The sequence below is a fragment of the Salmo salar genome, chromosome ssa02 (assembly GCF_905237065.1).
Source record: "Salmo salar chromosome ssa02, Ssal_v3.1, whole genome shotgun sequence".
Classification (NCBI taxonomy): domain Eukaryota; kingdom Metazoa; phylum Chordata; class Actinopteri; order Salmoniformes; family Salmonidae; genus Salmo; species Salmo salar.
In genome coordinates, this window is record NC_059443.1 from 8,550,980 (window position 1) to 8,570,051 (window position 19,072).

A 19,072-nucleotide genomic window follows, 5' to 3' on the forward strand; every position below is an offset into this window, starting at 1 on the left:
ATTGTTAACATCCTTGTTAGTGAGCATTTCTTCTTTTGCCAATTTAATCCATCCATCTGACAGGAGTGGCATATCAAGAAGCTCATTAAACAGCATGATCATTACACAGGTGCACCTTGTGTTCAAGTTGAGGGAGAGTGCAATTGGCATGCTGACTGCAGGAATGTCCACCAGAGAATTCAATGTTTATTTCTCTACCATACGCTGCTTTCAAAGTCGTTTTAGAGAATCTGGCAGTATGTTCAACTGGCCTCACAACTGTGGACCACTTGTAACCACGCCATCCCAGGACCTACACATCAGGCTTCTTCACCTGCGGGATCGTCTGAGACCAGCCACCCGAACAGCTGATGAAACTGTAGGTTTGCACAACTGAATCATTTCTGCACAAACTGTCAGAAACCGTCTCAGGGAAGCTCATCTGCGTGCTCGTCATCCTCACCAGTCTTAACCTCACTGCAGTTTGACGTCGTGACTGACTTCAGTGGGCAAATGCTCACCTTCTATGGCCACTGACACGCTGGAGAAGTGTGCTCTTCACGGATGAATCCCAGTTTCAACTGTACTGGGCAGATGGCAGACAGCATGTATGGCGTCGTGTGGGCGAGCGGTTTGCTGATGTCAACGTTGTGAACAGAGTGCCCCGTGGTGGCGTTGGGGTTATGGTATTGGGCAGGCATATGATACGGACAACTAACACAATTGCATTTTATCGATGGCAATTTGAATGCACAGAGATACAGTGACGAGATCCTGAGGCCCATTGTTGTGCCATTCATCTGCCGCAATCACCTCTTATTTCAGCATGATAATGCACGGCCCCATATCCCAAGGATTTGTACACAATTCCTGGAAGCTGAAAATGTCCCAGTTCTTCCATGGCCAGACGTCACCCATTGTGCATGTTTGGAATGCTCTGGGTCGACGTAAGACGGCCTGTTCCAGTTCCCGCCAATTTCCAGCGACTTCACACAGCCATTGAAGAGAAGTGGGACAACATTCCACAGGCCACAATCAACAGCCTGATCAACTATTTTTAAAGGTATCTGTGACCAACAGATGCATATCTGTATTCCCAGTTGTGAAATTCATAGATTAGGTCCTAATGAATTTATTTAAATTGAACGATTTCCTTATATGAACTAACTCGGTAAAATCTTTGAAATTGTTGTTTATATTTTTGTTCAGCGTAGCTTTGCTGGAGGCCATTTTCCCTGAAAAGCCTCATAATTGATGTTTGGTCCATACAGTACCATGTTACCAGACCCCCTGTTTTCCTCCAAACTACTCTTTACTTTTCTAAAGCCAGTAGAGTCGACCAACTGTCCAATCATTGCCATTTTTACATTTAAATGTACTGTAGGTCATTTAGCCAACACTTATCTAGAGTGACCTGAATATATGGCGTGGTAAACACCAGTAAAATGGAAAGGAAAATCCTTACACTGCTGCTCATGCTCCCAGGTGATTTTCTAACGTTTCGACCCTGGGAGCGTGAGCAGCGTTTTCCATGAGTTTTGCCTACAACTCCAGCACCTGCGGAAAGTACCTGGATGTCCATATGTTCTCCAGCTGTTATAAATGGTGTAAAGTTTTAGTATCCTGACAGAAAAAGAGCATAATGAAATGAGGACCGTCCTTGTAACTTGCCATGCAGGAGAAAAGATTCTCCGCTAAAGCAGGAACATTGCCTTTAAATTTAACACACTGGAACGCTGAACTTTTACGATATGGATTGAATAAATCCCTTAATGCTCCCAATTCTGAGGAGTAGTTTTAGGCCAGCATCCAAGACACGTGTAATGCACTGCTCTATAATAACGACTTTTAAAGGTAATTTACGCTTTATGCACCTTTTGCCGTGAATGCAAATCTCCACAAACCAAAAAATGCCTTTAAAAGGATCATTGTCAGCTGTCCAGTGCACTACTCCATAACGTGCCTTGGATTGAATACCGGCTTTTAAAACACTCAACAGTTCTTGGGTGTAGTCTTAATACTGATCCTGTAAGGTTATACCACTCCTATTGGCCATGACAACGTCATCCGGTAATAGTGCCTTCAGAAAGTCTTCACACCGCTTGACTTTTTTTCACATTTTGTTGTTACAACCGGATTTTAAAATGGATTACATTGAGATTTTGTGTCACTGATCTACATACAATACCCCATAATGTCACAGTGGTATTGTTTTTCGAGATGTTTAAAAATGAAAACCTGGTTATGGCAAGCCTAAAGTTCAGGAGTAAAATCACAAGTTGCATGGACTGTGTGTGCAATAATAGTGTTTAATATGATTTTTGAATGACTACCCCACACATACAGTTAACTGTAAGGTCCCTCAGTCGAGCAGTGAATTTCAAGCACAGGTTCAACAAAGACCAAGGAGGTTTTCCAATGGTTCGTGAAGAAGGGCACGTATTGGTAGATGGGTAAAAAAAGCAGACGGTGAATATCCCTTTGAGCATGGTGAAGTTATTTATTACACTTTGGATGGTGAGTCAATAGATCCAGTCACTACAAAGATACAGGGGCCCTTCGTAACTCAGTTGCCGGAGAGGAAGGAAACCGCTCCTCAGTCTCTCTCCTTACACTAAAGAGGCCAGGCCTTTCACAGTGATACTCATGACTAGAGGAAGGTATCCAGGCTGGTCCTTCATCTCTGTCCTCAGTGTGTCCTGCTCTCTCTTCAGTGTAACTTTAGAGTGACCAAAGAGACTCTCTGTCCTCCCAAACACCTCCTCCTCAGTCAGAACAGCCAGACCTGCATCTCTCAGAGAGAGGGTCTCCCCACTCCCTGCTGCCACATGCTGCACCTGGAGGACAAGCAGCACAGGAATATGATTATATACTGCGATGTCATGTCTGTAAGATGCAATGACAATTTCAAAATGGAGAATGAAGTATTGTAATAATAATTTGGGGGTGTTTATATTTGTCCTGTTACACACGTGTGTAATGGAAAGGTGTTTGTTGCATATCCCGACACCCACAGGGAGTGGGGTCACGGCTAGGGTTACTGGCCCAACGCTCTAACTGCAAGGCTACCTGCCACCCTTAATCTATTCCAAACAACTATTGGAGGAATTGAACCTTTATTTAGCTTAGCCAAGTGGTGAACAGGTCACACAGTACAATATTTTTGAAGAAATATACAGACTTTTTTTTACCAGGCTAAGTGTAACAAAAGGGGAAGTGTGAACTCACCAGGATCTGCAGGGCCTGTAAGACTGGAGGACTGCAACAGGGTCCCAACACAGAGAGACCCTCATCTGTCATTCCTGAGAAATAAAGATTCACAGATGGCGTGAAACAGGAAGTGGTTTTCAGAGCATTGTGGGGACTGAGAAAATAAAATGTTAATGAAGTGAGATTACAGTTTTCCTGATAAATGCAATTGCTAGAGACTTGTGAACTGAACTGGCACTTAATATTCAACTAGTCAACTAATATTCACTGTTCAGTGTCTCACCATCCATGGCACTGATAATGAGATGAGTGGCACTGAGGAGGGAGGGTGTCTGGCTGGAATCACTGAGGAGGGAGGGTGTCTGGCTGGAATCACTGAGGAGGGAGGGTGTCTGGCTGGAATCACTGAGGAGGGAGGGTGTCTGGCTGGAATCACTGAGGAGGGAGGGTGTCTGGCTGGAATCACTGAGGAGGGAGGGTGTCTGGCTGGAATCACTGAGGAGGGAGGGTGTCTGGCTGGAATCACTGAGGAGGGAGGGTGTCTGGCTGGAATCACTGAGGAGGGAGGGTGTCTGGCTGGAATCACTGAGGAGGGAGGGTGTCTGGCTGGAATCACTGAGGAGGGAGGGTGTCGGGCTGGAGTCGGAATGCTCTAGAAGGTCCAGTATGGCCTGGACTGTCTGCATCTGATTCGCTTCCTTAACCTCACCCAGGTCAGCTGTCTTACCTGTGCACATCTGGTCCAGCTGTGAGAAGAAGAGACATTATTAGAAAGAATAGGTGAGATGTGTGGTTTGTTTTTTCCTGCTAAACTTAGTTGAATGTACTGACTAAGTCACTCTGGATAAGAGTGTCTGGTAAATGAGTCATATGTACATGTAAACACAAGAGTGAAGGTTAGAGACAGAAGATATTTAAGATACTATGGTAGACTATAATGATGACAGACAGGATGTAATGAGAAGTTAGTATGTTCAGTATTCTGAAAGGTTAGAGACAGAAGATATTTAAGATACTATGGTAGACTATAATGATGACAGACTGAACGTAATGAGAAGTTAGTATGTTCAGTATTCTGAAAGGTTAGAGACAGAAGATATTTAAGATACTACGGTAGACTATAATGATGACAGACTGAACGTAATGAGAAGTTAGTATGTTCAGTATTCTGAAAGGTTAGAGACAGAAGATATTTAAGATACTACGGTAGACTATAATGATGACAGACTGAACGTAATGAGAAGTTAGTATGTTCAGTATTCTGAAAGGTTAGAGACAGAAGATATTTAAGATGACAGACAGGATGTAATGAGAAGATAGTATGTTCAGTATTCTGAAAGGTTAGAGACAGAAGATATTTAAGATACTATGGTAGACTATAATGATGACAGACTGAACGTAATGAGAAGTTAGTATGTTCAGTATTCTGAAAGGTTAGAGACAGAAGATATTTAAGATACTATGGTAGACTATAATGATGACAGACTGAACGTAATGAGAAGTTAGTATGTTCAGTATTCTGAAAGGTTAGAGACAGAAGATATTTAAGATACTACGGTAGACTATAATGATGACAGACTGAACGTAATGAGAAGTTAGTATGTTCAGTATTCTGAAAGGTTAGAGACAGAAGATATTTAAGATACTACGGTAGACTATAATGATGACAGACTGAACGTAATGAGAAGTTAGTATGTTCAGTATTCTGAAAGGTTAGAGACAGAAGATATTTAAGATACTACGGTAGACTATAATGATGACAGACTGAACGTAATGAGAAGTTAGTATGTTCAGTATTCTGAAAGGTTAGAGACAGAAGATATTTAAGATACTATGGTAGACTATAATGATGACAGACTGAACGTAATGAGAAGTTAGTATGTTCAGTATTCTGAAAGGTTAGAGACAGAAGATATTTAAGATACTACGGTAGACTATAATGATGACAGACTGAACGTAATGAGAAGTTAGTATGTTCAGTATTCTGAAAGGTTAGAGACAGAAGATATTTAAGATACTATGGTAGACTATAATGATGACAGACTGAACGTAATGAGAAGTTAGTATGTTCAGTATTCTGAAAGGTTAGAGACAGAAGATATTTAAGATACTACGGTAGACTATAATGATGACAGACTGAACGTAATGAGAAGTTAGTATGTTCAGTATTCTGAAAGGTTAGAGACAGAAGATATTTAAGATACTACGGTAGACTATAATGATGACAGACTGAACGTAATGAGAAGTTAGTATGTTCAGTATTCTGAAAGGTTAGAGACAGAAGATATTTAAGATACTACGGTAGACTATAATGATGACAGACTGAACGTAATGAGAAGTTAGTATGTTCAGTATTCTGAAAGGTTAGAGACAGAAGATATTTAAGATACTACGGTAGACTATAATGATGACAGACAGGATGTAATGAGAAGTTAGTATGTTCAGTATTCTGAAAGGTTAGAGACAGAAGATATTTAAGATACTACGGTAGACTATAATGATGACAGACTGAACGTAATGAGAAGTTAGTATGTTCAGAAAGCTGCTGATTTCATGTCCAGTAATCCGCTCATAATAAAGTGTGTCTAACTGTAGGACTGTGTGTGTGTTTGGGCCCTGTTTCTGTACGTCCCACTCACCACACTCTCCAGCACACTGACTGCCTCTCTGTCCTCCATGGTTGTCTTGAGGAGCTGGAGCAGAGAGGAACGTGTGGCTGCTGGCAGGACTGACAGCAGCTGGAAATGACCACTCAGTTTCTCCAGTTCTGTCAACACAAACACTTTTCATCCAGTGGAAGTTTGACTCAGCTGCCACCGTATCACAGAGATTTCACAACCAGAAAACTATCATATGTACGATTTATTCTGCAACCACGATGGGACATGAATAATGTATGAATTTATTTTAAAAAAATGAATTGTCAGAGAAAATATAAGGATCTCTCCAAGGCAGTGCTATCCTTTAACCTTTAACCTTTTACACGATCCTGCTTATGAGCTCTTTTGTTGATATTACCCATTTATTTATCTAAGTTCATAATAAATGCTTATTTACAACAACAACCTAGGAACAGTGGGTTAACTGCCTTGTTCAGGGGCAGAATGACAGATTGTTACCTTGTCAGCTCAGGATTCGATCTAGCAACCTTTCGGTTACTGGCCCAACGCTCTAAACCACTAGGCTACCTGCTGGTTACTGGCCCAACGCTCTAAACCGCTAGGCTACCTGCTGGTTACTGGTCCAACGCTCTAAACCACTAGGCTACCTGCTGGTTACTGGCCCAACGCTCTAAACCACTAGGCTACCTGCTGGTTACTGGCCCAACGCTCTAAACCACTAGGCTACCTGCTGGTTACCGGCCCAACGCTCTAAACCACTAGGTTACCTGCTGGTTACCGGCCCAACGCTCTAAACCACTAGGCTACCTGCTGGTTACCGGCCCAACGCTCTAAACCACTAGGCTACCTGCTGGTTACCGCCCAACGCTCTAAACCACTAGGCTACCTGCTGGTTACCGGCCCAACGCTCTAAACCACTAGGCTACCTGCTGGTTACTGGCCCAACGGTCTAACCACTAGGCTACCTGCTGGTTACTGGCCCAACGCTCTAAACCACTAGGCTACCTGCTGGTTACCGGCCCAACGCTCTAAACCACTAGGCTACCTGCTGGTTACCGGCCCAACGCTCTAAACCACTAGGCTACCTGCTGGTTACTGGCCCAACGCTCTAACCACTAGGCTACCTGCCGGCCCTACATAAACAACCTCTGGACCTTCATGGTCCTACGGTAGGATACGCTAGACATTGGCCCTGTACACACTCATGTCGTATGTACAACGCATTTGGCACAACAAGCTTTTCTGGACAAAAATAATTACACAAGCGTTGTGGACTGTGGAGCCACGGCACAATGATTGAGTAAACATTTCTGTGGGGACAATTTATCACAAAAATAACAGTTGTATCACAACAGCCATTGTGTTAAATGTGTTGTAAATCAGTTGTACAACCTGAGTGTGACAGGGTCATTAAGAGTTTCACATAAAGAACAACATGTAACATTCCATTCAGTATACGTCTAACACTAGACCAGGGACGGGAACTTTGATGGGGGTTGGGGCCACAAAAAATACGAACTCATCCTGAGGGGCCGCAGTGGCTCGCGGGTCTGCCTACCCACATCCATTCCCACACATGCAGTCAGATTTTGCCCTAAGCAACAATGTTTGCAGTTTTTAATATGATATCTGAGTGAGAGTGACTAACCAAATCAACGGGGGTGCTTCTACACCTGCATTGCTTGCTGTTTGGGGTTTTAGGCTGGGTTTCTGTACAGCACTTTGAGATATCAGCTGATGTCACAAAGTTTAGACAGCTGGTTAGAATAACTTAGCAATCTAAAACATGTTGATCCACAACCAAAAACTGTTGATCCACAACCAAATGTTGAAACTGCACCTTGTGAATTCTACTATTCTAACTCTCAACAGGAAGTTGAGACCCCGACTGAGTTCCCCTGCCAGAAATCTAATGATAATAATAATAACAACTATTTAAATTGGTACGTGGGCCTACAAAAGGAGGGGAACTTCCATTAGTCTCGTTACCTCTCTGAAAGCAGCTCTTCTTTGGGGTGTCGTCGTGAGCGCCAGGCACCCCCACTAAGCTCTTCTTAACAGGCCCATCCACCTCAAACCCCCCAAGAGTGTCGGACATTAGGCACAGCTCTGAGGACAAGAGTGTGGGACATTAGGCACAGCTCTGAGGACAAGAGTGTGGGACATTAGGCACAGCTCTGAGGACAAGAGTGTGGGACATTAGGCACAGCTCTGAGGACAAGAGTGTCGGACATTAGGCACAGCTCTGAGGACAAGAGTGTGGGACATTAGGCACAGCTCTGAGGACAAGAGTGTCAGACATTAGGCACAGCTCTGAGGACAAGAGTGTGAGACATTAGGCACAGCTCTGAGGACAAGAGTGTGAGACATTAGGCACAGCTCTGAGGACAAGAGTGTGGGACATTAGGCACAGCTCTGAGGACAAGAGTGTGGGACATTAGGCACAGCTCTGAGGACAAGAGTGTGGGACATTAGGCACAGCTCTGAGGACAAGAGTGTCGGACATTAGGCACAGCTCTGAGGACAAGAGTGTGGGACATTAGGCACAGCTCTGAGGACAAGAGTGTGGGACATTAGGCACAGCTCTGAGGACAAGAGTGTCGGACATTAGGCACAGCTCTGAGGACAAGAGTGTGAGACATTAGGCACAGCTCTGAGGACAAGAGTGTGGGACATTAGGCACAGCTCTGAGAACAAGAGTGGGACATTAGGCACAGCTCTGAGGACAAGAGTGTGAGACATTAGGCACAGCTCTGAGGACAAGAGTGTGGGACATTAGGCACAGCTCTGAGGACAAGACAAGGAGACAGTAGTATGAACCTATTAATACAGACACACATTCAAATACAATGGACAAACTGAACATGAACAGAGACCATGTACTTAATAAGGCTTTGTAATATACAACCTACATAGTCTGATTATGGGTCCAGGTGAGAGTTTTTCATTCCCACTACAGTTTAAAACATTTGTTTTCACCTGAGAAACTGGAAAATAAACAGGAAAATAAAGGCTCCCTCACCATAGTGTCCGTTGAGTTTGATCTCCAGCTCAATAATGCAGTAAGCGATGACGGTATGGGCAGGAATCTCCAGAGACACGTTGCTGTCTTTGTGCAGACTGCTGTTCTCCTTCACAGACACCTGTGGACAGTGGTGTAAAGTACTACTTAAGTCCTTTTTGGGGGTATCTGTATTTTACTATTCAGATTTTGACAACTTTTACTTCACTACATTTCTAAAGAAAAGAATGTACTTTTTACTGTATACATTTTCCTCCGACACTCAAAAGTACTCGCTACATTTTGAATGGTCCAATTCACACACTTATCAAGAGATCATCCCTGGTCATCCCTACTGCCTCTGATCTGACGGACTCACTAAACAGAGAACATCCCTGGTCATCCCTACTGCCTCTGATCTGGAGGACTCACTAAACAGAGAACATCCCTGGTCATCCCTACTGCCTCTGATCTGGAGGACTCACTAAACAGAGAACATCCCTGGTCATCCCTACTGCCTCTGATCTGACAGACTCACTAAACAGAGAACATCCCTGGTCATCCCTACTGCCTCTGATCTGACGGACTCACTAAACAGAGAACATCCCTGGTCATCCTACTGCCTCTGATCTGGAGGACTCACTAAACAGAGAACATCCCTGGTCATCCCTACTGCCTCTGATCTGACAGACTCACTAAACAGAGAACATCCCTGGTCATCCCTACTGCCTCTGATCTGACAGACTCACTAAACAGAGAACATCCCTGGTCATCCCTACTGCCTCTGATCTGACGGACTCACTAAACAGAGAACATCCCTGGTCATCCCTACTGCCTCTGATCTGGCGGACTCACTAAACACAAACGCTCATTTGTAAATTATGTCTGAGTGTTGGAGTGTGCCCCTGGCTATCTGTAAATGATGAGTGTTGGAGCGTGCCCCTGGCTATCTGTAAATGATGTCTGAGTGTTGGAGCGTGCCCCTGGCTATCTGTAAATGATGTCTGAGTGTTGGAGCGTGCCCCTGGCTATCTGTAAATGATGTCTGAGTGTTGGAGTGTGCCCCTGGCTATCTGTAAATGATGTCTGAGTGTTGGAGCGTGCCCCTGGCTATCTGTAAATGATGTCTGAGTGTTGGAGTGTGCCCCTGGCTATCTGTAAATGATGTCTGAGTGTTGGAGCGTGCCCCTGGCTATCTGTAAATGATGCTAGTGTTGGAGTGTGCCCCTGGCTATCTGTAAATGATGTCTGAGTGTTGGAGCGTGCCCCTGGCTATCTGTAAATGATGTCTGAGTGTTGGAGTGTGCCCCTGGCTATCTGTAAATGATGTCTGAGTGTTGGAGTGTGCCCCTGGCTATCTGTAAATGATGTCTGAGTGTTGGAGTGTGCCCCTGGCTATCTGTAAATGATGTCTGAGTGTTGGAGTGTGCCCCTGGCTATCTGTAAATGATGTCTGAGTGTTGGAGTGTGCCCCTGGCTATCTGTAAATGATGAGTGTTGGAGTGTGCCCCTGGCTATCTGTAAATGATGAGTGTTGGAGTGTGCCCCTGGCTATCTGTAAATGATGTCTGAGTGTTGGAGTGTGCCCCTGACTATCTGTAAATGATGTCTGAGTGTTGGAGTGTGCCCCTGGCTATCTGTAAATGATGTCTGAGTGTTGGAGTGTGCCCCTGGCTATCTGTAAATGATGAGTGTTGGAGTGTGCCCCTGGCTATCTGTAAATTATGTCTGAGTGTTGGAGTGTGCCCCTGGCTATCTGTAAATGATGTCTGAGTGTTGGAGTGTGCCCCTGGCTATCTGTAAATTAAATAAAACAAGAACATGGAACCACCTGGTTTGCATAATATAAGACATTTGAAATGATTTATACTTTTACTACTTAAGTATATTTTAGCAATTCCATTTACTTTTGATACTTAAGTATATTTAAAACCAAATTCTTCTAGACTTTTACTCAAGTAGTATTTTACTGGGTGACTTTCACTTTACTTCAAGGGAAATGAACAAGTGCACATGAGGGATAACTGGGATATAGAATAAGAGCCTAACATGACAAGGCAGTGTTAATAAATCCTGAATAGTCATTCACATGACTACTCATTTCACTCCACATACATTAAAAACCATTCATCTGTGGCCTTGCTGGTCCAGCAGTAATGACGCAGCCTCCAGCACACATAGGCCTATCTGCGGTGTTGGCATAGGTCCAATCCAGCCTCCAGCACACATAGGCCTATCTGCGGTGTTGGCATAGGTCCAATCCAGCCTCCAGCACACATAGGCCTATCTGCGGTGTTGGCATAGGTCCAATCCAGCCTCCAGCACACATAGGCCTATCTGCGGTGTTGGCATAGGTCCAATCCAGCCTCCAGCACACATAGGCCTATCTGCGGTGTTGGCATAGGTCCAATCCAGCCTCCAGCACACATAGGCCTATCTGCGGTGTTGGCATAGGTCCAATCCAGCCTCCAGCACACATAGGCCTATCTGCGGTGTTGGCATAGGTCCAATCCAGCCCGCTGCCCTTTGAGGCAACCTCTTTCTTTCCCTGCTGTTATCCTCTCTCTCTCTGTTTAATAAAGTCAGAAAATACCTCGTATATATGTTTATATATTAAAGATTCATCTATACAGGGTAAACTACATGGTTAACTTCAACATTAGTAAAATACATTATCCAAGCCTAACAATAGTTAAATAAAGGTTCAATTATTATTATTATTTATTTTTTCTATATAAATCCTACAACTCTCTCCATCTACCTGGGTGCTCTTGGGCCCACAGAAGCTCAGCAGCTCCTCTAACTGCCCTCCCTGCTGGACCTCCTCTATGACCGAACACGGCTGGGTCGTCACAATCCTCTCCTTCACCACCCCAAACACCTCCCTGGTCTTCTCACGGGTCTGCTGCATCAGACAGTGGGACATGTCCAGAAGCCTGCAGGAGAGACAAATCAGAGAGTTGTCCTTTAATGAGGGCAAAGATGATTCAAGTTATGTTTCTTGGATGATTATAAAGTAGCTTGGAGAAATCCAGTCTGTTTGTGACAACATTCCACTCCTCATTGTGCCAAACATGACAAGCAGTGGCAAGGAGTGGAATGTTAGCACAGACAGACTGGATTTCTCCAGGCTACGCATAAAGCTGTATTCAGCTTCATTAATACATTTACTGGTATTATAAATCTATTTTCCTTTTTCAACTATAGCATACATATGGTGTTGGGCAGTCAGAATACAGTCAGCTCATATGGTGTTGGAATACAGTCAGCCCATATGGGTAGTTAGAATACAGTCAGCCCATATGCTGTTGGTAGTTAGAATACAATCAGCCCATATGGGTAGTTGGAATACAGTCAGCCATATGGGTAGTTAGAATACAGTCAGCCCATATGGTGTTGGTAGTTAGAATACAATCAGCCCATATGGGTAGTTAGATTACAATCAGCCCATATGGTGTTGGTAGTTAGAATACAGTCAGCCCATATGGGTAGTTAGAATACAGTCAGCCCTTATGGTGTTGGGTAGTTAGAATACAGTCAGCCCATATGGTGTTGGGTAGTTAGAATACAATCAGCCCATATGGGTAGTTAGAATACAATCAGCCCATATGGGTAGTTGGCACCATCTCCCAGTCCCTGCCACTGAAAAACATCCCCACAGCATGACGCTGCCACCTCCATGCTTCACTGTAGGGATGGTGCCTGGTTTATTCCAGACGTGACGCTTGGCATTCAGGCCAAAGAGTTAAATCTTGGTTGTAGCATCATACCCAAGACTCTAGGCTGTAATCATTGCCAAAGGTGCTTCAACAAAGTACTGAGTAAAGGGTTGAATACTTATGTAAATATAATATTTCAGTGTTACATTTTTTGACATTTATTAGAAAACAAAATTAAAAACCTGATTTTGATTTGCCATTATGGGGTATTGTGTTTAGACTGATGAGAGAAAAAAAAACAATTGAATCAATTTTAGAATAAGGCTGTAACGTTACATTTTTGGGGGAAAAAGTCAAGGGGTCTGAATACTTTCGAAATGCACTGTACAGTCGTGGCCAAAAGTTGTGAGAATGACACAAATATTAATTTCCACAAAGTTTGCTGCTTCAGTGTCTTCAGATATTTTTGTCAGATGTTACTATGGAATACTGAAGTATAATTACAAGCATTTCATAAGTGTCAAAGGCTTTTATTGACAATTACATGAAGTTGATGCAAAGAGTCAATATTTGCTGTGTTGACCCTTCTTTTTCAAGACCTCTGCAATCCGCCCTGGCATGCTGTCAATTAACTTCTGGGCCACATCCTGACTGATGGCAGCCCATTCTTGCATAATCAATGCTTGGAGTTTGTCAGAATTTGTGGGTTGTTTGTTTGTCCACCCACCTCTTGAGGATTGACCACAAGTTTTCAATGGGATTAAGGTCTGGGGAGTTTCCTGGCCATGGACCCAAAATATCGATGTTTTGTTCCCCGAGCCACTTAGTTATCAGGTTTGCCTTATGGCAAGGTGCTCCATCATGCTGGAAAAGGCATTGTTCGTCACCAAACTGTCCTGGATGGTTGGGAGAAGTTGCTCTCGGAGGATGTGTTGGTACCATTCTTTATTCATGGCAGTGTTCTTGGGCAAAATTGTGAGTGAGCCCACTCCCTTGGCTAAGATGCAACCCCACACATGAATGGTCTCAGGATGCTTTACTGTTGGCATGACACAGGACTGATGGTAGCGCTCACCTTGTCTTCTCCGGACAAGTTTTTTCGGGATGCCACAAACAATCGAAAAGGGGATTCATCAGAGAAAATGACTTTACCCCAGTCCTCAGCAGTCCAATCCCTGTACCTTTTGCAGAATATCAGTCTGTCCCTGATGTTTTTCCTGGAAAGAAGTGGCTTCATTGCTGCCCTTCTTGACCCAAGGCCATCCTCCAAAAGTCTTCGCCTCACTGTGCATGCAGATGCACTCACACCTGCCTGCTGCCATTCCTGAGCAAGCTCTTTGCTGGTGGTGCCCCGATCCCGCAGCTGAATCAACTTTAGGAGACCGTCCTGGCGCTTGCTGGAATTTCTTGAGCCTTCTTCACAACATTTGAACCGCTCTCCTTGAAGTTCTTGATGATCCGATAAATGGTTGATTTAGGTGCAATCTTACTGGCAGTAATATCCTTGCCTGTGAAGCCCTTTTTCTGCAAAGCAATGATGACAGCACGTGTCTCCTTGCAGGTAACCATGGCTGACAGAGAAAGAACAATGATTCCAAGCACCACCCTCCTTTTGAAGCTTCCAGTCTGTTAATCGAACTCAATCAGCATGACAGAGTGATCACCAGCCTTGTCCTCGTCAACACTCACACCTGTGTTAACGAGAGAATCACTGACATGATGTCAGCTGGTCCTTTTGTGGCAGAGCTGAAATGCAGTGGAAATGTTTTTTGGGGGATTCAGTTCATTTGCATGGCAAAGAGGGACTTTGCAATTAATTGCAATTCATCTGATCACTCTTCATAACATTCTGGAGTATATGCAAATTGCCATCATACAAACTGAGGCAGCAAAGTTTGTGAAAATTAATATTTGTGTCATTCTCGGAATAGGGTGCAATTTGGGATTCAGCCTGTGTTTTCCTTTCACTAACCACTGACTCTACTGTAGGAAGAGGTGAACTGAGTGTACCCTAGGCCTACTGTAAGAACAGGTGAACTGAGTGTAACCTGGGGTTACTGTAGGAACAGGTGATCTGAGTGTAACCTGGGGTTACTGTAGGAACAGGTGATCTGAGTGTAACCTGGGGTTACTGTAGGAACAGGTGAACTGAGTGTAACCTGGGGTTACTGTAGGAACAGGTGAACTGAGTGTAACCTGGGGTTACTGTAGGAACAGGTGATCTGAGTGTAACCTGGGGTTACTGTAGGTACAGCTGAACTGAGTGTAACCTGGGGTTACTATAGGAACAGGTGATCTGAGTGTAACCTGGGGTTACTGTATGTACAGGTGAACCGAGTGTAACCTGGGGTTACTGTATGTACAGGTGAACTGAGTGTAACCTGGGGTTACTGTAGGAACAGGTGAACTGAGTGTAACCTGGGGTTACTGTATGTACAGGTGAACTGAGTGTAACCTAGACCTACTGTAGGTACATATTAGAGAGAGAGGAACTCACTTGTCTTTGGAGTCGCGCAGCAACTTCTGTACATCCACCTCCTCTTTCTTCAGGCTGCCGAAGGACGACTGGAGTTTAGATGTGTCTTTCCCCTCCACTTTAAGGTTTACAGCAACCAAATTTGACTCAAAGTTTCCTGATTTGTTGTCACCAAATGTCCCTTGGTACTTTAGGAAATCAGTCTTGACCACAACTGTAGGAGGCAAGCAAAAATGTTTTTAAAAATTCTTCTAGCTCTGTCAAATTGTTTTTTGATCATAGATTTTCAAGTAGATTTAAGATAAAACTGTAACTCAGCCACTCAGTGACATTCACTGTCTTTTTGGAGCAACTCCAGTGTAAATTTGGCCTTGTGTTTTAGGTTAGTGTCCTGCTAAAAGGTGAATCTGCCTGTGCTTAGCTCCATTCCGTGTATTTTTATCCTGAAAAACTCGCCAGTCCTTAACGATTACAAACATACCCATAACATGATGCAGCCACCACTATGCTGGAAAATATGGACAGTGGTATTCAGTAATGTGTTGGATTGGATTTGCCCCAAACATAACACTTTGTATTCAGGACAAAAAGTGAATTGCTGTAAAATGTTTTGCAGTATTACTTTAGTGCCACGTTGCAAACAAGATGCATGTTCTGTACATGCTTCCTTCTTTTCACTCTGTCAATTAGGCTAGTATTGTGGAGTAACTACAATGTTGTTGAACCATCCTCAGCTATCTCCTATCACAGCCATTAAACTCTGTAACTGTTTTAAAGTAATCATTGGCTTCATGGTGAAATCCCTGAGTGGTTTTCTTCCTCTCTGGCAACTGAGTTAGGAAGGACGCATGTATCTTTGTAGCGACTGGGTGTATTGATACACCATCCAAAGTGTAATGAATAACTTCACCATGCTCAAAGGGACATTCCATGACAGCTTTTTTTTTACCCATCTACCAATAGGTGCAAAACCTCCCTGGTCTTTGTGGTTGAATCTGCGTTTGAAATGCACTACTCGACTGAGGGACCTAACAGATAAACATAATTCCACTGTGACATTATGGGGTATTGTGTTTAGGCCATTGACAAAAAAAATCTAAATGTAATCCATTTTAAATTCCGGCTGTAACGCAACAAAATGTTAAAAGTCAGGGGGTGTGAATACTTTCTGAAGTCACTGTATGTATCATTATGTATCATGATAGGATCCTCTTCATAATCTTTCCAGTAGCATGGATAACAGAATCGACGCTCAGATCTTTCACAAGGAACACATTCACACAGCATCACACTGAGGGAGAGAGGAGCCTATACCTGCAAACAAACAGGTAGCAAGTACAGGTGTGCAGCCTAATCATTTCAACTGAAGGGCTGCTCTTGTGTTTACCTGGGGTTAAGGGTGTGTCTCCAGTCAGTACATCACTGAGGGTAAAATCAGTGGGCAGGTACTTGGGTTTCTGCCAAATCCAAAAACGCTTGCGTTTCACAACCAGTGAGAGAGGGACTAGTTTGTCTGAGTCAATCAGACTGGACACAGGGATCAAGCTGCCATCATCTATCTCCTCCACAAAGTTTCTTGTGGCCGTGGAAAACATCTTCAATGGGAGACAGACACAGAAATGGTCGAGGATGATGTCTCTGTTTGCAACTGATAACAAACACGACAAGAACACAAGATTAATAATACGATAATATTCACATTGAAAAGTTCCCATTCATTTACTATCTAAAAAAATACAACGTTAAAGACATGACCTATGAGCCATATGAGTAGCAGACTGGATACGCTCAGAAATCAGACTACACAGAGTCAAAATACTGTGGTTGTTATTCGTAAACGTTCATGGACGTCTATCTATGCGTTCATAATTCACGACTCAAAATGTTGAAAATTGAAACTACTGCTACCTACAGGAGCAATATATTTGACCGTTTATCCTGGCTATGTCCTATCCGAACGCGAAAGCCCGTTCTAAGTTAGAGTTACCGGTTTAGATAGAGGTAGATATTCTGTCGCAACAGCAGAAGAAACACCGTAATAACATGAGGTTCGCTCCAGCCCTTTCTCCAGCCACGTTCACGGGGTGTGGTTTGGTTCTGTCTCTCTGTGCTTCAATCTCCACCTCCTGTCCAGGGCACACCAGCTTCACAGTCAAACCAGAGGTTCTCATTGTTCTTGCTGTGGTAAAACATTGCAAAATAATGTAGCCATGATGATAATATTTTATTACATGTTCATAGATAGACAAGCTTGGTTCCACGAAGACAAATATGATACATATTAAAGTATAAGTAAATACATAAACTACAGTAGGCCTACATGCAAAAAAATAAAACGAATTAATGTACAGTAATGGGCATTTCTGTATTGATTTATTCGTATATTGTTTTATAAATGTTTCTTCACACGTGTCTATTTACTTATTCTTACATTTTTTTCACCGCTCCAAGTTTCTTTGCATCATCAACAATATGTTAGCATGGGCAGCGCTAGCCTGTGCACAGACCTATTGGGGGGTAAAGTATTTTGCAAAACTATTTTGAACTGGAATAGCCTAAATGCTGCACCTGTTAATAATGATCAACACAATTCTAGTGAAAATAGAACATTGTAAGAAATACTGTAGACTGCCATTACTATATCCAACCCAACTCTATTTGTTGCCACTGTCATGTATCCCAGTGGGTTTAACGTTTTTGACCCCGGACTCCCAAAAAGGAGTGGTACAAAACTTGTGACCACCGCATACGTGCATGCACGTGTGCACACGCGAACATGCGCGCATAATTGCTCCTCAAATGTAGCCTGTCATTACAGCCATAAGCGAAAAGAGTATCCATGTTTTGCTAACAATAGCTAGCCAGTTAGTGCTAGCTACTTGGCTGGCTAGTGGTTAACTAGCCTAGCAGCACACTTATGCAGGGAAAACAAGCCTACCAACTAAACTAAAGATCTTTACAACTTTTGAACAAACATAATTTAGTCATAGAAAGTAAATCATAAGCTTCCTACATTGGTAACACCAAAGTTAAAGTTTGGTAGCAAGGTCCAGCTAGTCAAAATGTTGCAAACATTTGAGCAGAGTTAAGTACCTAGGCCAGGCCTACTCTACTCTACTCAAACGTTTGTAACATTATATAGTCTATTAGTATATAGTCTCGGTTAATGATATTTGATGTTCATTAATGTTTTGGATATGTGTACTAAATAGCCCTCTACTTTTTTTATTTTCAAGGCACAAACACCAGTGAATGGAGACAGCATCTGGTGTTGATCTCGGAGCCCCAGCGCTGCCTGTTCACCGGCCCTAAACACTACCTTTGCCCCCAGTACTGACTGGTGATCGGCCCCCAGCGCATCTCCCGCACTGAGTTGCAGTGCAGATTTAGAAACAATCTAGTAGCAGGGGTGTGATCTCCTCAGCGATGCCACAGAGCAGCAGCAGTAGTAGCAGGGGTGTGATCTCCTCTGAGATGCCACAGAGCAGCAGCAGTAGTAGCAGGGGTGTGATCTCCTCAGCGATGCCACAGAGCAGCAGCAGTAGTAGCAGGGGTGTGATCTCCTCAGCGATGCCACAGAGCAGCAGCAGTAGTAGCAGGGGTGTGATCTCCTCAGCGATGCCACAGAGCAGCAGCAGTAGTAGCAGGGGTGTGATCTCCTCTGAGATGCCACAGAGCAGCAGCAGTAGTAGCAGGGGTGTGATCTCCTCAGCGATGCCACAGAGCAGCAGCAGTAGTAGCAGGGGTGTGATCTCCTCTGAGATGCCTCAGAGCAGCAGCAGTAGTAGCAGGGGTGTGATCTCCTCTGAGATGCCACAGAGCAGCAGCAGTAGTAGCAGGGGTGTGATCTCCTCTGAGATGCCACAGAGTAGTAGCAGGGGTGTGATCTCCTCTGAGATGCCACAGAGCAGCAGCAGTAGTAGCAGGGGTGTGATCTCCTCTGAGATGCCACAGAGCAGCAGCAGTAGTAGCAGGGGTGTGATCTCCTCAGCGATGCCACAGAGCAGCAGCAGTAGTAGCAGGGGTGTGATCTCCTCAGCGATGCCACAGAGCAGCAGCAGTAGTAGCAGGGGTGTGATCTCCTCTGAGATGCCACAGAGCAGCAGCAGTAGTAGCAGTAGTAGCA

The 19,072-nt window shown here is 43.9% G+C and overlaps 1 protein-coding gene across 4 annotated transcripts; it reads right to left on the minus strand.

Annotated features, from left to right (window-relative positions):
• Positions 1-2,493: 2,493 nt before the first annotated feature.
• Positions 2,494-17,087, minus strand: LOC106595006 (gasdermin-E). 4 transcript variants are annotated; one of them, XM_045697129.1, is made up of 10 exons: positions 16,934-17,087; positions 16,334-16,541; positions 14,968-15,160; positions 11,573-11,747; positions 8,833-8,953; positions 7,800-7,919; positions 5,829-5,956; positions 3,473-3,935; positions 3,208-3,281; positions 2,494-2,816 (listed from the first exon to the last, which is right to left on the minus strand). In XM_045697129.1, exons 2-10 carry the CDS (start codon positions 16,539-16,541, stop codon positions 2,589-2,591), a joined length of 1,710 nt encoding a protein of 569 aa, XP_045553085.1. In that variant the 5' UTR covers positions 16,934-17,087; the 3' UTR covers positions 2,494-2,588. The 4 variants fall into 4 exon arrangements, with proteins under 4 accessions (XP_045553085.1, XP_045553081.1, XP_045553088.1 ...); XM_045697125.1 differs by having other exon boundaries at positions 16,334-16,594; positions 16,934-17,058; XM_045697132.1 differs by having other exon boundaries at positions 16,859-17,058.
• Between the last annotated feature and the right edge of the window lie 1,985 nt (positions 17,088-19,072).